The sequence below is a fragment of the Pezoporus occidentalis genome, unplaced genomic scaffold (assembly GCF_034315485.1).
Source record: "Pezoporus occidentalis ecotype Australia unplaced genomic scaffold, CSIRO_AGI_Poc_V1 ctg168, whole genome shotgun sequence".
Classification (NCBI taxonomy): Eukaryota; Metazoa; Chordata; class Aves; order Psittaciformes; family Psittacidae; genus Pezoporus; species Pezoporus occidentalis.
In genome coordinates, this window is record NW_026913510.1 from 1,057,532 (window position 1) to 1,075,335 (window position 17,804).

Sequence of the window (17,804 nt, forward strand, 5' to 3'; positions counted from 1 at the left end):
AACAAGATTCAAACCTATTGCACCTAAACACATTAGAAATGCTATATAATGATGGCAGTCGAAATTGAAAGTGCAATTGTTCTAAATGCCATATGATCATAGCCTCTGCCAGAAACTAAAGAGACAGAGCATGGGAAACGGGAACTGTTACTGCTCTTGTGTTCAGATAAGAAACTACAAGGAAAAGGAGATTAAACCTAGATAATTTTTTTTTTTTCAAACTGACTGGATCTGTGCTCAGTTCAGTTCAACTGACTGCTCAAAATTGAACAAAACTACTTTTTGCAGTCAAGCAGATACCTCAAATCAGTAATAGCTGTGGAGGTCCTGACTGATGTAGCTTTTCAGCGTGGCATGGAAAGCTGATTTGCAAAGTACCTGTAGAAGTTAAATTCAGTAGATGTGAGTAGCTGAGGGAAACTTATTTTCTGATGAATACTAAGAAAAATGCAGTGGAGAAAAAGGGAAGAAGTTGTCTTGATGCTGTCTGGCATCAAGTCTTGGAGTTGGAAATAGGCTTCCATGTTCAAAGCATGTTCAAAATAATGCCCCCTCTTTGCCTCAATGCCCATTCTATCTATGGGGCTTTAAAACCTATCATTATGAGGAAATGAAGGCAAAGAATAGCTGAAGTTAGAATAGAAAATTATTATATAGACAATTAACTAGGTATTGAAGACTCATGTATTGTGATGGTTTATGTGGTTTGAGTTGCAGGACTTGGGCTGGGATTTTAGGGAAGGATATATGAGGAAAATAATTGGTCTAGTGTGATACTTCCTGTGGTAGGGGCTTGTTCTGTCATTTGACTAGGTCTTAGTTTGTGATGCCAAAAAACATTAAAAAGATCATTTCAGTGTTTCTGAGAGGAAGAGGAGCCCTTTTATATCTTATCAGAAGAATGCTTGTGTTGTACTTCTGCTACAAATAAGAACAATCTATTGTGGGTTATACAGTCTTGGAAAGCAAGTCCTTGATCCTATGAATCTTTGGCACATCTTCCTTACTTTGAGCATAACTGTTTCAAAGTGCATCTCTAGTAGTAACCTCTCTCCTAATAGAGTCTAAAAGTAGAGTGGACCCTGGGGATACTTACTTGTATGCCAGTGATTAGAAGAAAGAAAATGGAGGCAAACCTGATGTAATTGATTAGAAGTGCTATACTTGAAAGATCTATAATCAAACATATATGTGGTACTAAACAGAGCACTGATTTGCATTTCCTGGTTTACCTTTAATATGTGTAATGTGATTGCTAGCTAAATGATACCTCTGATTAATGGAAAAGCAATCAAAACTATCATAACTGTATGAAAGAACCTCTGGTGGACTTTTTCAAGATAAAAGATATAGGTGAATTAAGTGTATAACACCGGAATGGTTTTAGTTCTAAAATTCCTGTTTCTGTGAAGTAATAGAACTTCCTGTCTGGATTACTCATGCTGTTACTGCAGTGGAGGCAAAATGATGGGAGTAGCTCAGTGTTTACTGTCAGCTTTCCCCAAATCAGTCAGTTACCTTAAAAGTTCAACCAGGCTGTAGACTGCTCCTGTACGTGTGTCCCTAACTCCCATCAGTAGCGGTTTGGATGTGGTTGTTCCATAAAGGCGTGGAACAAGTGGGACAGGAGACCTTCAAGACTGGTTAGTCTCCACACTGAGGAATGGAGCCTTGGAAGAATTTAACTAACTTAATTATACAGGTTTTTTTTTTTTCCCACTAAGAAAGCTTCCATGGAGTTTGTTTTGGCACTTGTTATAGTCCTACTGGAATTAATATTAATAAGTAGTCCTTCATGGGCAGAAGTAGGTAGGAGACCTATTAGATTTCCTGAATAACTATGGTGTACTATGTATAAATATTTCAGTAGCTGATGTATATTATCTGTGCTTACTCAGTTAACTTTCTCTTACAGAAATAAATGTAAACTTAAATGTAAATAAATGTAAACTTAAAAAGCCATGTTTTAAAGTGTGATCTCCTAGTTGTAGTGAACTTGTTGCTTTTCTTTGTTAGATAGGCATTTGTTGTGGCTTTCGGTTCTTCCTGAACCATTTCCATCAGTGCTTGCTGCAGTCAAAGCAGGATAGGTAAAATCTGTAACAGAGAAGGATCTACCATCTTTTATTTCCTGTCAGTGTTTGGTTTTTCATTATCTTTGAAGTGCTGTCTGCTTTCTGAGAGGGCTTAAATAAGGGCTTTGACAAGAGAACTCAAGTTTGATTAATGACCTCTGGTATCCTGCAACCTCGGAGGTGTCCTGAGTGCATCAGATGAAATCAGCAGTCTCTAAACTTGTAGAAGACCTCACATATTTTAATACAGAAGTTATAATGACTTGATGTTTCTTTAGGTGCCATATGAAACACTGAACAAACGATTTCGAGCTGCACAGAAAAACATTGACCGAGAGACCAGCCACGTTACAATGGTGGTGGCAGAGCTGGAGAAGACGCTGAGCAGTTGTCCTGCTGTGGATTCAGTCGTTAGTCTCCTGGATGGAGTAGTTGAAAAACTCAGTGTTCTGAAACGAAAGGTAAGCTGTGTTCTACCTTGTGATTGCTGTGTCTTTACAAAATTAACCCAAGTAATTTTCTGCAATGCTGTTTGCTTGGATTTTCTTTTCAAGACATAGGTATTACTGGCACTGTGAACAAAGGCATTAGAATGCACAGCAAAACGTTAGAACTTACTGTATCTTGCTTCACTGCACTTATGAAACATGACTTGGTGTTCTGTGACGAAGTAGAAGAGAAGTAGAATTCATATGTATTTACAGACCTGAAAAGGAATTTCTTTACCCACAGAAGTAGCAGCAAGAAGAATTGATTTGTATCAATTCCTGCTTCTCTAATGGAAAGGTTTGTACAGTTGCATTAATGGATCAGTTAAGCAAGACGGATAGAAAGTAAGTCTGAAAAATGTTTAAACCCCCATGGGGAGCAGGAGGGTAATAGAGGCTTCTTTGCAGAGGAAGGTAATAGTTGTCCTGGATTGTTACTTGAACACTAAACTTGCAAGTTGAAAGGTTCCTTGCGAATATTACTAAAAGCATTTTCATGTTTAGCAAGATAACTTGCTTCTAGCTGTTAAGCTTGAATACTTTTATGAAATACAGCCAGAACTTAGAATCATAGAATAGTTAGGATTGGAAAGGACCTTAAGATCATCCAGTTCCAACCCCCCTGCCATGGGCAGGGACACCATACACAAGGCTCTGTCCAACCTGGCCTTGAACACCGCCAGGGATGGAGCATTCACAGCTTCCCTGGGCAACCCATTCCAGCGCCTCACCACCCTTACAGTAAAGAACTTCATCCTTATATCCAATCTAAACTTCCCCTGTTTAAGTTTGAACCCGTTACCTCTTTTCCTATCACTACATTCCCTAATGAATAGTCAATCTCCATCCCCAGCATCCCTGTAGCCCCGCTTGAGATACTGGAAGGCTGCTATGAGGTCTCCACGCAGCCTTCCCTTCTCCAGGCTGAACAGCCCCATCTTTCTCAGCCTATTTTCATAGGGAAGGTGCTCCAGTCTCCTGATCATCCTTGTGGCCCTCCTCTGGACTTGTTCCAACAGTTTCATGTCCTTTTTATGTTGAGCACACCAGAACTGCACACAATATTCCAAGTGAGGTCTCACGAGAGCAGAGTATTGGGGCAGGATCATCTTCTTTGACCTGCTGGTCACGCTTCTTTTGATGCAGCCCAGGATACGGTTGGCTTTCTGGGCTGCAAGCGCACACTGCAGCCGGCTCATGTTCATTTTCTCATCAACCAACACCCCCAAGTCCTTCTCTGCAGGGCTGCTCTGAATCTCTTCTCTGCCCAACCTGCAGCTGTGCCTGGGATTGCTCCGACCCAGGTGTAGGACCTTGGTTAAACTTCATGAGGTTGGCATCAGCCCACCTCACAAGTGTGTTGAGGTCCCTCTGGATGGCATTCCTTCCCTCCAGGGTATCAACTGAACCACACAGCTTGGTGTCATCGGCAAACTTGCTGAGGGCGCACTCAATCCCACTGTCCATGTCACCAACAAAGATGTTAAACAAGACCGGTCCCAGCACCAATCCCTGAGGGACACCACTCGTTACTGATCTCCAGCCAGACATTGAGCCATTGACCACAACTCTTTGTGTGTGGCCATCCAGCCAGTTCTTTACCCACCAAGTGGTCCATCCATCAAATTGATGTTGCTCCAATTTAGAGACAAGGATGTCATGTGGAACAGTGTCGAACGCTTTGCACAAGTCCAGGTAGATGACATCAACTGCTCTACCCCTGTCCATCAGTTCTGTAGCCCCATCATAGAAGGCCACCAAATTGGTCAGGCAGGATTTCCCCTTAGTGAAGCCATGCTGGCTGTCACCAAGCACCTTGTTGATTTTCATGTGCCTTAGCATGCCTTCCAGGAGAATCTGCTCCAAGATTTTGCCAGGCACAAAGGTGAGACTGACTGCTCTGTAGTTCCCTGTGTCATCCATTTTCCTCTTCTTGAAAATGGGGGTTGTATTTCCTGTTTTCCAGTTGTTGGGAACTTCACCTGACTGCCATGATTTTTCAAATATGATGGAGAGTGGCTTAGCAACTTCATTTGCCAGCTCCTTCATGACCCGTGGGTGGATTTCATCAGGTTCCAGGCACTTGTGTAGCTTTATGCCTTTGCCACATTTAAGACGAATGAGTTAAAAATACAAACTATATAGTATGAGGAATGCTTCTTTTGGATGGGAATATTGCTCATCCAGAGACTAATCAGACACTTAGTTGAAACACATCTTGCAGAAAAATGAAAATAGTTCTGTTGCCTGGCCTTAGAGCAGTGCTTCTCCAAAAATAAATAGTTGAAACAAATAGTAGCAGTGTCATTTCATTAAAACTTAAATAACCAGCAGAGATAAATCTTGAGACTACATTAAGTGAAGCATCAAAATACCTTGGAGGTTTCTAACATGAAAATAAGGCTGTCATGTACGTTGATTTGGGGGTTTCTGCTTGAACAGGTTAGCGAAGTGTTGAAAAGCTGATCTGCAAAAGACTTCATAAATCTAGTCGCTGTTTTCATCTTGGGTTTGTGAGACTTAAAGAGGTCTTGAAGGATATGTTTTCCTCACTTCTGTTACTTACAGAAGGAAATTGCTGCTATTTCTGAAAGAGGTGTCAGATTTTGCTTGTAGGTGTGTAGTAATGATGTGGAGGAGTAAGTTATTTACTTGCTAAATCTTTGCTGACTGCGGGGGTGTGTCTGAAGGCATTGCTGAATGTTTTGGGTGCAAGGCTCCATTTTAGTGTAATTGCTCATTTGTTTCTGACTGCCTGAAAGACTGTGGGGAATCTTAGAGCTGCTCAGAAAAAACAAAAGGCAAGGAAAAAAAAACCTATTTTAACAGTAAATCTTCTGAAATAAAAGGTCTTGTTTCTGCTCCAGACCCTCAACTTCAACTGTCTTCTCTGTAATCTCTTTCTGGAGCAAAATGATTGTTTTCTTTAGGGCCACTGGACCCATGTGGGGCCTCTGTTTCCTCGTGTGTAGACAAGGATCTGATGAACTGCTGAGATGGCCATAATAGAATTAGATGGTTCCTTTAGTTAACACCTTACTTGCTCTTAAAAAAGAGCTTTTCAACACAGCAGGTTTCTTGGCTTCTGAAAATGATCCTGGGGAAACCTAGGCATTTTTGTTCTCCCTTTTGTATCCTGTTTAATATGCATGTTCCCTCAAGTTCTGTTAATGCCCAGCCAGGCAAGTCCTGCTAGACTTGCTTCAGAGGGTTTTGAAAAGGCTCTGTAGCCTTTCTGAATACACTAGAAAGATTAAAAAAAACCCTAGCAATAGCTGTGTAAGTCCAGATACAAAACCATACAGGGAAAACCCTTTGGAACATGAAAGGGCTCAACATTTGTGCTTGGCTGCCTTGAGTTCTCCTAGTTGTGTAATTCTAGAGGTTGCCTTCATAGCTGGTGATATTACAGACATAACAAATGAAAGTGAGTTTTGGCCTGAGTGTTTGCTTCCTGAATAGGAAAAGACTCAGTTTATAACTTAAAATACTGATCTCCAAACAGTATGTTACAAAATAAAGCTAAATTCAGCAATAGAAATAACTCAGACTTTAGTAATAAAAATAAATCAGGCTATAGTTGTTTACATAAATTTTGGTAAAGTACTGTCTTGTGTAATGATTAAGGTTTAGATACTTGAACTTGGTATCAAGGGACAGATCAGAGTCAGGCTTAATTGTGGCAAATGCTTGGTAGGCATTTCTTGCACAAGTTGACATTTATTTCACTTTGCTTTTCAAATAATGATCCTTTCAGAAGTAGTCTGTAAATAAGTGTGCATGGTAAAAGCAAATGGAACCAACCTGTGCTTCCAGAGCTGGGGCTGTTACCCAGGGATGATAAAATCATAATGATAGAATGGTTTGGGTTGGAAAGGACTTTAAGGTCATTGTAGTTCCAACCCCCCTGCCATGGGCAGGGACACCTCACGCTAAACCACGTCGCCCGAGGCTCTGTCCACCCTGGCCTTGAACACTGCCAGGGATGGAGCATTCACCACTTCTTTGGGCAACCCATTTCAGTGCCTCACACCCTCACAGTAAAGAACTTCTTCCTTATATCTAACCTGAACTTCCCCTGTTTAAGTTTAAACCCCTCATCCCTTGTCCTATTGCTACAGTCCCTGATGAAGAGCTCCTCTCCAGCATCCCTGTAGCCCTCTTCAGATACTGGAAGGCTGCTCTGAGGTCTCCACACAGCTTCCGTTTTCCAGGCTGAACAGCCCCAACTTTCTCAGCCTGTTTTTGCATGGGAGGTGCTCGAGCCCACTTACAATCCTTGTGGCCCTCCTTTGGATTTGCTCCAACAGCTCCATGTCGTTGAGGACATCACATAGTGTAGGCTTGAATAGTGTTGAATAAATTGAGTACTGGGAAGATTACCAGTGCCAGCATGGAGTGCAGAGTGGGTTGCCTAAAGCAGGTTGGCAAATTTGCATGGACTTCCCTTTTGCCACAGCTGTGCAGTTATTCAAACACAAGCCAGCAAGTTTAACGCCACCACACAGAAGGCAGCCTAACCTGAAATTGCATCACTAGTGATGTATCACAGATGGGAGAGGTACTAAACTTCCTTTGTCTTCTGGTTTGTTTTTACCTTTGCCAGCATATAAAAGTACTGCAAAGCTTTCTTGTGTGCTGTAGCCCGGCATGACCCACAGTTGTCACGTGCTGTACACTGAGTCAGCTGGCTTTGAATTACAGTATGTCTGTCATAAAACTTGCCTGGTAAAATTTGCAGTATAACTAACTATAAGGTTGAAGGGAACCTGAGTGGGTTGGGGTTTTTTTTTACTTAGTGGAGGTACTTTGAAGTGTGTGTTTTGCACTGAGCATGTCAGTAAGTTGGTTTAAAACACAGTCAGTTCTGCTTCCCCTGAACAAATTTGCTTTCCTAAGTAAAGCTTCTAACAGTAGATCCATGTTCCCACAGTCACAGAAGTAAAATCTGGTAACTTCTGCAAAACTACTCTTAAGATCCTTGAATTAAAAGTGCCATGAGGCCAAATGTTTATGTAATTTTCATTATTGCATGACTGATTAAAATGGCTCCAGTGCATTAGAAGTAATGTGGGTTTACTCTGCATCACCCCTCAGCAGAACTAATTCAGCAGGACAGCTGCTTGAGGAAGAAGCCATGCATAGGTTAGAGGTGGAAATTCATGGTTTTCAGCTGCTTGGACCAGATGGCTGCAGACCTTCACAAAGCTCTTTGCAGACTATTACAGCAGTTGATATGTTGCTGTTTTCAGACTAACTGCACATTAAGAAGAAAACTGTATATACTCCGTGTCAAATAAATCAAAACTTATTAATATGCATGAATGTCTCAGAACTGGACCAGCCACACTGAAATATATGCACTGCTATAGGAAATGTCTTTCTAAATGAAAGCAATGCTACTGGGAGTAACTGTGTAGTATGTAAAGAATCTTTGCAAACAATTCTTACTCTCTTTTGCTTTAAAACCAACTTGCATATGTATAGCTCTTATTTGTCCCTGTTACTTTTTCTTTAGGCAGTTGAATCAATCCAGGCTGAAGATGAAAGTGCAAAACTTTGCAAACGTAGGATTGAACATCTGAAGGAGCACAGTAGTGACCAGCCAGCTGCTGCAAACATGTGGAAGAAGAAACGTATGGATCGTATGATGGTGGAACATCTTCTACGCTGTGGCTACTACAATACAGCTGTAAAACTAGCGAGACAAAGTGGTATTGAGGTTGGTAGCAATGTGCACTATCTCACTAACAAAACAGCAGTAAAGAGGAAGTTGGGAAATAAGCACAAGCTGGTTTAGCTAGCCCTGTAGCAGCTATACTTACATATTATTGTGACCTCATTACTGATGTTTATTAGTTAAGCTTTTTAGGCCTAACTTTGTTCTCCTTACTTGACATAAATTGTATGTTAATATATTAAATAAGTAGAAATTGAAGGCATAACTTGTAGTCACAAATTGAATGCTTTAGATAAACACATTGCCCTATTAAAACTTCAAGTAGCTCTCAAATGTCATACAGAACTTCTTATTAGAGGCCTTTGGGCTGCTGATTAAGCAGTTGGTGGAGCTTTCCATCTGTCTAGTAACACTTAGGTGATACGCATAGGTGGCCAGACTGAGCAGAATAGCATATGCTGATTGCAGGAACAAGTGTTTTATCAAATCATCCTATTATTTAGTGCATCGAGAGGAAAGCTGGCTTACACCTTGGAAGATAAATCTTGATTCAGTTTAGGTTTTTTAGTAGCCACTATATCCATAGAAACTTCTTGCTGATTTATTTAGCAATTGACAATTCTGTGGTTGTCACTTTACTTATCACTGGCTATCTGGTGGGTTTTGCTTCCATCTCGGGATGGTTTATGGAGTGCTTGGAGTTCATGCACCTTGATTTATCTTCTTTATGCAGAACAATGAATCTGCACTGTGGTCCTGTCAGACACAAGGACACAAAAACTGATGCTTTAAGATTTGCTGCTTATTTAGATAAATCATGTTTTGCTGATTTTAGGTAGCACTTGCTATTTGATCCTTGGTAGTCATAGAATCGCAGATTGGTTTGGGTTGGAAGGGAGCTTAAAGTTCATCTAGTTTCAATCCCCTTGCCACAGGCAGGGACACTTTCATTAGAGCAGGTTGTTCCAAGCCCTGTCCAGCCTGGCCTTGAACACTGCCAGGGATGGGGCAGCCACAGCTTCTCTGGGAAAACTGTGCCAGCACCAGCACCCTCACAGGGGAGAATGTTTTCCAAACATCCAATCTGAATCTCCCCTCTTCCAGTTTAAAGCCATTCTCCCTTGTCCTGTCTCTACATGCCCTTGTCAAAAGTCCCTCTCCAGATTTCTTGTAGGCCCCTTTGGGTACTGGAAGCTTGTTCTAAGGTCTTGAATTGTAAATTTTTGTTCCTTGAATCTTCAAGCTTTTTTGTTATTCCTGATTCCAGAAGGCATGAAACTGTTGTGGTTTAAATCTTTCTTCTATAAAGATGCTGCGAGTGTAGCTGCAACTTCTGTGATTTGCCTTTGACATAATTGAACACATCTCTCTGGGCTAGTCAAGAGAAGATATTTCTGTTACTGATGTCACACTATAGCATATGTACCCATTCTGTCTTGGACAAGGAGCGTATTTCACGTGTCTGTTACTTCTTGACTGCTTTACTACTCTGATTCCATTCAACACAGCACAGATTTCAGTAAATACCAAGGAAGCAGCTAGTAGAGGTTGAAGGGAAGGGAGTAGTGGGTTACAAACTGCTGATAGGAAATAGTCCTGAAGAAAGTCACTGAAGAGGCTGCTGTGTCTCACTGAAGGTAGCCCATGCATGTAAATCAAAAAACCAAGACAATTACTCTGGGATAACTGCAGCTGAATGGACAGCAGCTCTTCCACTTCTGGTAGATGTTTCCCTCTGTTTGGAGCAGGAGCTAATCTCCTGCTGAATCATCATGCTACCCTACCTACTAGGTCTGCTGAAAAAGCACTAGGGAAGTATTTTCCATTTGATAGCAAGTTCTGTGATGCCTGTTACGCTCAGCTTTGGTTTACACATGAGCATGGAAGTCTGTTGTGATACACTGCAAGACCTTGCAGTAGAGAGTGTTGCATTTGCAAAGCCTTAAAGCTTTTCATTCTGCTTGCTGAATAGAAACTTTTGTTGTTTTGTTTTTAAGTTTTAAATAGGCTTGAAGGCAGAAGTTAAATAAGCTGAAGTATTTTTATTTGCATAACATCAAAGTAGCTTGAACAACACAGAACTGTGTTGCACATGTTGAATGCACTGAGGCCATATTTCTTTTTTGTTTTGCTAACACATAGTTTGCTAACACTATGCATTTTACTCAATATTAAAGCTTACATTTTGGCTAAATAAGGATGGATGGGCTTCCTTCGGTCTTGGTATAACTTGGTACTCAGTTGTCCTTACTGTATGTTGATAATCATTGTGAACAGCTTTTACAACAGTTTGGTAATGAGACTTACTTATTATGCAGAATCTGTGTGTTTGCTGGTGTAATAGGACAACTTCTGTGTTTCTTCTTGTTCCTTTCTTGCTGAAGGACATGAGCATTGAAATATCCTCTTAATGTTCAGTAATGTAACTTTGCTGTACAGATTACAAAATACTGTGGTAGTATTCTCTGGTCCAAACTAATCTTTCTGTTTACTGTAGTCTCAACTGTCATTTTGATAAATGTCTCCACCACTGCAGGGTTCAGAAGCACATTGCTGTATAGTGAACCTGGTCATGTCTATTGCCTGATTTTCATTTTTCTTATATATCAAGACTATATTGTTACTGGGTAGGCACTATAACCTAGGTAGGAACCTGAAAGAAAGGTTGGGGGGTTTTCTCTACTTGTTCACCAGCCTCACCTCTGGCTGGTAGACAAGTTGAGTGTGACCTAGCAGTGTTCTCTTGTGGCAGCAAAGACTCAGCAGTACTCTGGCTTGCACTGGGATGGGCATCAGTAGCAGTGGTTATCCATCCCCTCGGCTTGGAACCAGTGATACCCTTCTGGAGTGCTGTATCTAGTTCTGGGCTCCCCAGTGGACACGCTGGGAGCGTGAAGCCTTCCTGTATTTGGAGATACTTAAACCCCAGATTGGACTGGGAAAGGTCCTGTGTAACCTGCTGTGGATGAGCCTGCTTTGAGCAAGGGGACTACAAAACCTCAGGAGGTCCCAATCTCAACCATTCTGTGATTCTGTTTCTATGATTGCGGGCTAAGTGGCTAAAAGCACCCTTGGCCACTATTTGAAGAGGCTGAGGGAAACTGCTCTTATTTCAGTTGCAGCTTGTGGATCTTAGGTTAGCATCTTCCAGTAGCTGTTAGACCAGTCCTGGGAGCAAGTCTCAGCCTGCTTGTTTTAAGTTCTTTGCGTGGCTTCTGAATGCAAAGAGAGCTGCAGAGCTGCAAAGGTTACTTCATGGGTGAAAACAGTTTAGAAAGCATTTAGTTTCAGTGACCAAACCATTAAATCATTCATATGCGTGCCAGCAATACATGGCAGTTTGCTCAAAGATCAACTATACACCGTAGTGTCCAGTTCTAATAGTTATTGATGGGCTGTGAGAGATTCTAATCTGCTTTCTAAATTAACCACCTTCACAGGAATGATATTCTTGGATTCTTTTAGTAGAAGGGTAAGGGCTTAAAAGCTGTTTATAACCTAGGAAGCAAACAGCAATGAAAACTACTGGGTGCAAGAAGTTGTGGGGAAGCTTAAAGAGTTATGAACTAGCTCAGGTTAGGAATAACTTCTGGCATATGGCATATATAAAACATAACGTTATAGGGCAATATAAAAAATAAACTACAGACATAAAATGTGTGTGATATGTCTTTAAAGAAATGTAATGCTGCTTGAGAAAGTAAACCAAAATGTGAGTAATATTAAAATAAGAGCTGACAGTCAAGGACAGAGATGTCATGTGTGTGCCAAAGTAAATATGGATTCTACTGTAGACTTCTTTTTTTTTTTTCCTCTTGATGTCTTCTGGCTACCTAATGATGTGAAAACCAGTTTGGGCTGAAGCTACAAACTAGGTGTTAAGTTTTTGTTACTGCATTACAAATTAAGCTCATCAGTATCAGCTTGTTATATTTACTAATGGTCTTATTTTGACTCTATTATGACCCTGGAGTGCAAAACCAGTATCAAAATGAGTATTTTCATCTGCAGATACATATATTCAGCTAGCTGGCAGGGTTGTCTGTTAATTAACTTTGCTACTCCATGTTCTGCTACATTAAATGCTATCTCATTTCTGTGCCATTAATTGATAGGCAAATCTAGCTTTGGAAATATGGTGTTCCAGTAGGAATTTGGTTCTTGTTTGTAGGTAAGTTCTATAATCAGGCATGTAGCGCTTGGTTTGCTGTTTCTGAGGTGTGTTCTTTGCCTAATTATGTAATGCCCACAGTGATTTTTACCTGTATGATTGAAAACAAGCCCGGCTTCTGAACCTGTCAGTCTCTTATGCTGTAAATTGTCTTATTTTAGTACAAAATATGTCCTTGCCTTAGTGATCATGCTGAAGGGCTTACTTGACACTTCAAATAGCATTAAATCAACTGACAGCAGGCCTAAAATGGTAACTTTTCCTCAAGTAGGAGTTAACAGCTTCAATTTTTTCAGTGGTTTTCCTTCTTGAGCAATTTTCCTCTAACTCTGTAGTAACAGTTATTCCCTAGAGAATACTGCAAAGCCATTCTGAAAATAGTTCATTATCTTTCAAACTGCTAGAGTGAATATATATTAATTTTGATTAGTATAAATAAAAGGAATAGTAGTCACACAGCTGATTATCGTCTAGTTTGGTCCAATTCTTTCTCTTATTCCTACTGCATAAATATGGCTTCAGTTTTCATAACTGCAAAGCATTTTGAATGGATTAGCCTGAGTCTTTGGAAAGATACTTGTAACAAATTTGTGTTCCATTGTCTTAATTTTGTTGTGGAAAGGCATGAAATCTTACCTGATCTCCTTTGGAATAAGAGAAACTTGAATTCTTTAAGCTGCATGGCTCTTAACCAAGTAACCAATCTCTGTGTTATTCTATGTCATTGTTCCTTTTCGCAGTCCCAAAATTAAAGGTTTTTTCCTTGCTTTATGAAAGTGTTCAACACTGAAATGGACCCTTCAGCTAAAATCTCAGTACAATACTGCTGAATGATTTCTTTGCCTGTTATGGGACAAAAGTCTTAAAGCTACCATTTTTGAAGTCATCTTTTCCTGGAATAACCATTCCTGCTTGATGACTGTCCCAAAAAATGGGAGATGGAAAGTGATCTGCACAAACAGGAACAGTATTAAGTCTTAACTCAAAAAGTGAATGAAAAATGCTCACTAAGAATGCTACTCTAATCAAAACATGATAGGTTAGGTTTCCTTACGTCTCTCTGAAGCTCTCCTCCTGGCTGCTGACAGCAGAGCAGATGGTATTGAACACATAACTGCTTGGATTTTTAAGGAAAGTACTATATTGAAGAAGCTGGTTGTGTTTGCCTGTCCCTCTGGATTGAACGTGTCTTATGTTTGTGAGCTGGTGTTATTGCTCTGAGGGATGTGCAGGATTAAAGTGTTCTCTTGTCAGTGTATGTTGACAACTGCAGGCAGATGTGTGCACATAAGATACTGCTTCTGTGTTTTTGGAGACTCATCTATGTTCCATTGAATTTTAACCCTGCTAGAGCTGTGTTCTACTTTGAATGTACAGACTATCACCACAGCAGACCTATAGTAGTATAATGCATGGAAGAAATAAGCATGTGCTTTGTTTGACATACCATTGGATCCGTAAACTTTCAATACTTGTGCAGGATGGATTTCAGTAGTACGTGATTACTTCAGTAAGAAATCCATGTCAATGTTAAGAAGAATATAAGCTTGAATGAAGGAATCTGTATGGTCTTAAAAGCTGAATAAGTGCTTCTGAACAATCATAGCAGTGTACCCTTAGAAGTCTTCCTTGTTAAGACATGTAGTCCAAGAATGGCTTGTAGGCAAACACACAAATGTGTATTAAATTAATTCATCAAGACAAGTTTATATTCATAACACTTCAATTTCAAATAGGTAAATAATATTCAGCATACTGCTTGGCTGTATTCTTTGCCTTAGTGTCATGCAGAACATAGACAAGACTTTCTAAATGCCAGCTGAATGGCAAAAGGTGTCTTTTTGTCTATTTGTGTCCCTTTCTTAGGACTTGCTGTTCCCACATAGATGTTTGAGAAGACTGTATAAAGGAGCTTCTAAACTGGCACGACTTAAAGGTGCTAGGATATTAACTTGTACTGTTTCTAGCTACCTCACAGCACTAAGCCATAGATGAGTGACTCCGAAACTCCTTTAAATGTGTTTTGGCTGTTCCTACCGTAGGCATGGCAACTTTCCCTAGATTGGTATAATGAATGTTTGGTGTGTTCATCTGAATTTCAAAGTGCTGTAATTCTTGAACAGCCTTACATCTGCAGTTTGTCTCGAGCATCTTTGGGAATTAGAATTATGTAAATGTGGAATAGTCAAGATCAATGCAGAATAACAAACTTTCTCATTAGAGATCATTTGACACTTCAAAAGCCGACAACCTGAAGTGTGCTGTGATGTTCAATATCTTTTTTTTTTCAGTCCTTTTAGACAAAATGGATTACCTGCAGTGTATCGTAACAGAGCTAATATATTGAAAAACGGTGATTCAAGGAAGATAGAGTTGAAATGTTATGTAAAGGGAGAATGGTGTTATCACTTGTAGATTGCCTACATATAGGTTTGGCTTCAGTTGCATCTCAGATTTTTCTCAATAGTACATTCCTCCTGCCAGACGTTCCTTCAAAGCAGAAACGTTACTTGACATTTAACACTTACTACTATGCTACATGACAGGAGTTAACTTTGTCAGGGAAGGTGTGTAGCTGCTAATAACAGACTGATTCTGCTTGGACAAAAGCTGCAGGGCTCATTCTCTACTGGCAAAAGATCAGTTGTCTTTCCTCTCCTCAAAGAGGCTGTGACAGAAGATGGTAGAGCTGAAACTAGAGGCTTTTTTTTTCCTGCCCAGTGATGCATCTTTAGCTTTAGAGGCTTTGTCGCACTACCCCAGTGTAGTCATTTATTACTGTACTTAGTACAGTATAATGTACTGCAGGGTAAGATGCAGCCATTTGCTGAGCTACTAAAATTGCTGAGGCAGGAGTAGGGAATGCACTGGGAAAGCAGCTTGCTAATAAGCAACCTAAGTGCTAGCCCTCACTGCAGGGCTCAACTGAAATGACTTATGTGCCATCAGTAACAGGAGGCGGGTGAAATGTGTCTTTTTATTTGGCACTGGAGCAGTCAATAGCACAATATGTATAGTTTTGGTGACCACACCTTAGAAAAGCTGTTGGAAAAACTGAGGGGAGAAGGTGACTGGAAAATGGAAGGGATGAGTGCTTTTGCTTGGTATGAGAACAGAAGTCATATACCAAAGAATTTTGTCTAGTGCAGAAAGGCTTAGGGATGAAACAGTACATGGAATCATAAGTAAAAAAATTGAAGTTTGGAATCAAATTGAAGTTTGAAATCAAACACAAGATTAGAACATGATTTAGTTGCTAGAACCAATTACTAAAAGTACCACCAGTATTGTCTCATGTTAAAGAGAGTGTTCTTACAGATAATCAGTCAGTGTAACTTCCTCAAGTGGAAGAGGAGAGTTTACAGGTCATGGAAGGAGGGGCTGGCCACTTGGGAGGAATATAAGGCTGCTGCTAGAGGATGTAGGAAGGCAGCTAGGATGACTAAGGCCTCCTTAGAATTAAACCTGGCGAGAAGGGTCAAGGACAGCAAAAAGAGCTTTTTCACATACATGGCAGATAAAACTAACACCAGAGGCAACGTAGGCCCACTGATGAACGGGATGGGTGCCCTGGGGACAGAAGATACAGAGATGGCAGAGTTACTGAATGCCTTCTTTGTCTCTGTCTACTCTGCTGCAGGCAGTCCTGAAGAGCCCTGTAGCCCTGAGACCTTAGATGAAGTCAGGTCAACGGAGCGGTTTGCCTTAGTCGATGAGGAATGGGTTAGAGACCAGTTGAGCAATCTGGACATCCATAAATCCATGGGTCCAGATGGGATGCACCCATGGGTGCTGAGGGAACTGGCGGAAGTCATTGCTAGACCGCTCTCCATCATCTTTACCAAGTCTTGGGAAATGGGAGAGGTGCCTGAGGACTGGAGGAAAGCAAATGTCACTCCAGTCTTCAAAAAGGGCAAGAAGGAGGACCCGGGTAACTATAGACCACTCAGCCTCACCTCCATCCCTGGGAAAGTGATGGGACACCTTATCCTTGGTGCCATCTTAAGGCATATCAAGGATAAGAGGGTTATGAGGGGCAGTCAACATGGCTTCACCAAGGGGAAATCATGTTTGACCAATCTCTTAGCCTTTTATGAGGAAATAACACGGTGGATGGATGATGGCAGAGCGGTGGATGTGGTCTACCTTGACTTCAGCAAAGCATTTGACACAGTCTCCCACAGTATCCTCACGGCTAAATTGAGGAAGTGTGGACTGGATGATCAGGTAGTGAGGTGGACTGCGAACTGGCTGAAGGAGAGAAGCCAGAGAGTTGTAGTCTATGGGGCTGAGTCTAGTTGGAGGCCTGTAACTAGTGGAGTGCCTCAAGGGTCAGTACTGGGACCGGTATTATTTAATATATTCATCAATGATTTAGATGAGGGAATTGAGTGTACTATCAGCAAGTTTGCTGATGACACTAAGCTGGGAGGAGTGGCTGACACGCCAGAAGGCTGTGCTGCCATCCAGCGAGACCTGGACAGGCTGGAGAGGTGGGCAGGGAGTAACTTGATGAAATATAACAAGGGAAAGCGTAGAGTCCTGTATCTGGGCAGGAACAACCCCAGGTTCCAGTATAGGTTGGGGAATGACCTGTTAGAGAGCAGTGTAGGGGAGAGGGACCTGGGGGTCCTAGTGGATGACAGGATGACCATGAGCCAACACTGTGCCCTTGTGGCCAAGAAGGCCAATGGCATCCTGGGGTATATTAGAAGGGGGGTGGTTAGTAGGTCGAGAGAGGTCCTCCTTCCCCTCTACTCTGCCCTGGTGAGACTGCATCTGGAATATTGTGTCCAGTTCTGGGCCCCTCAGTTCAAGAAGGACAGGGAGCTGCTGGAGAGAGTCCAGCGCAGGGCAACTAAGATGATTAAGGGAGTGGAGCATCTCCCTTATGAGGAAAGACTGAGGGAGCTGGGTCTCTATAGTTTGGAGAAGAGGAGACTGAGGGGTGACCTTATTAGTGTCTATAAATATATAAAGGGGGAGTGCCACGAGGACGGAGCCAGGCTCTACTCAGTGGCAAACAATGATAGGACAAGGGGTAATGGGTACAAACTGGAACACGAGGTTCCACTTAAACTTGAGAAGAAACTTCTTCTCAGTGAGGGTGACGGAACACTGGAACAGGCTGCCCAGGGAGGTTGTGGAGTCTCCTTCCCTGGAGACATTCAAAACCCGCCTGGACACATTCCTGTGTAACCTTATCTAGGTGTTCCTGCTCTGGCAGGGGGATTGGACTAGATGATCTTTTGAGGTCCCTTCCAATCTCTAGCATACTGTGATACTGGGGTGCTTTAAAAATAGCCAGGTAAAACCAGAGGATCTGTGCTACACAGAGGCCATGGAAGATGCTCTCATGTGAAAGCTGAGCTGTGTACACCATGGGATAC

At 41.5% G+C, this 17,804-nt stretch overlaps 1 protein-coding gene and 1 long non-coding RNA gene across 3 annotated transcripts in view; both read left to right on the top strand.

The window, feature by feature from the left end:
• Window positions 1–17,804, top strand: part of LOC134161009 (uncharacterized) — a 379,533-nt gene that overhangs the window by 270,169 nt on the left and 91,560 nt on the right. The gene's annotated exons all lie outside the window — the stretch shown is intronic.
• MAEA (macrophage erythroblast attacher, E3 ubiquitin ligase) overlaps window positions 1–17,804 on the top strand; it is a 52,363-nt gene that overhangs the window by 14,023 nt on the left and 20,536 nt on the right. For both annotated transcript variants that reach the window (XM_062613521.1, XM_062613522.1), the window contains exons 2-3: window positions 2,354–2,536; window positions 8,082–8,285. In XM_062613521.1, coding sequence (XP_062469505.1) covers window positions 2,354–2,536; window positions 8,082–8,285 — 387 coding nt within the window. The remainder of the gene's footprint in view (window positions 1–2,353; window positions 2,537–8,081; window positions 8,286–17,804) is intronic.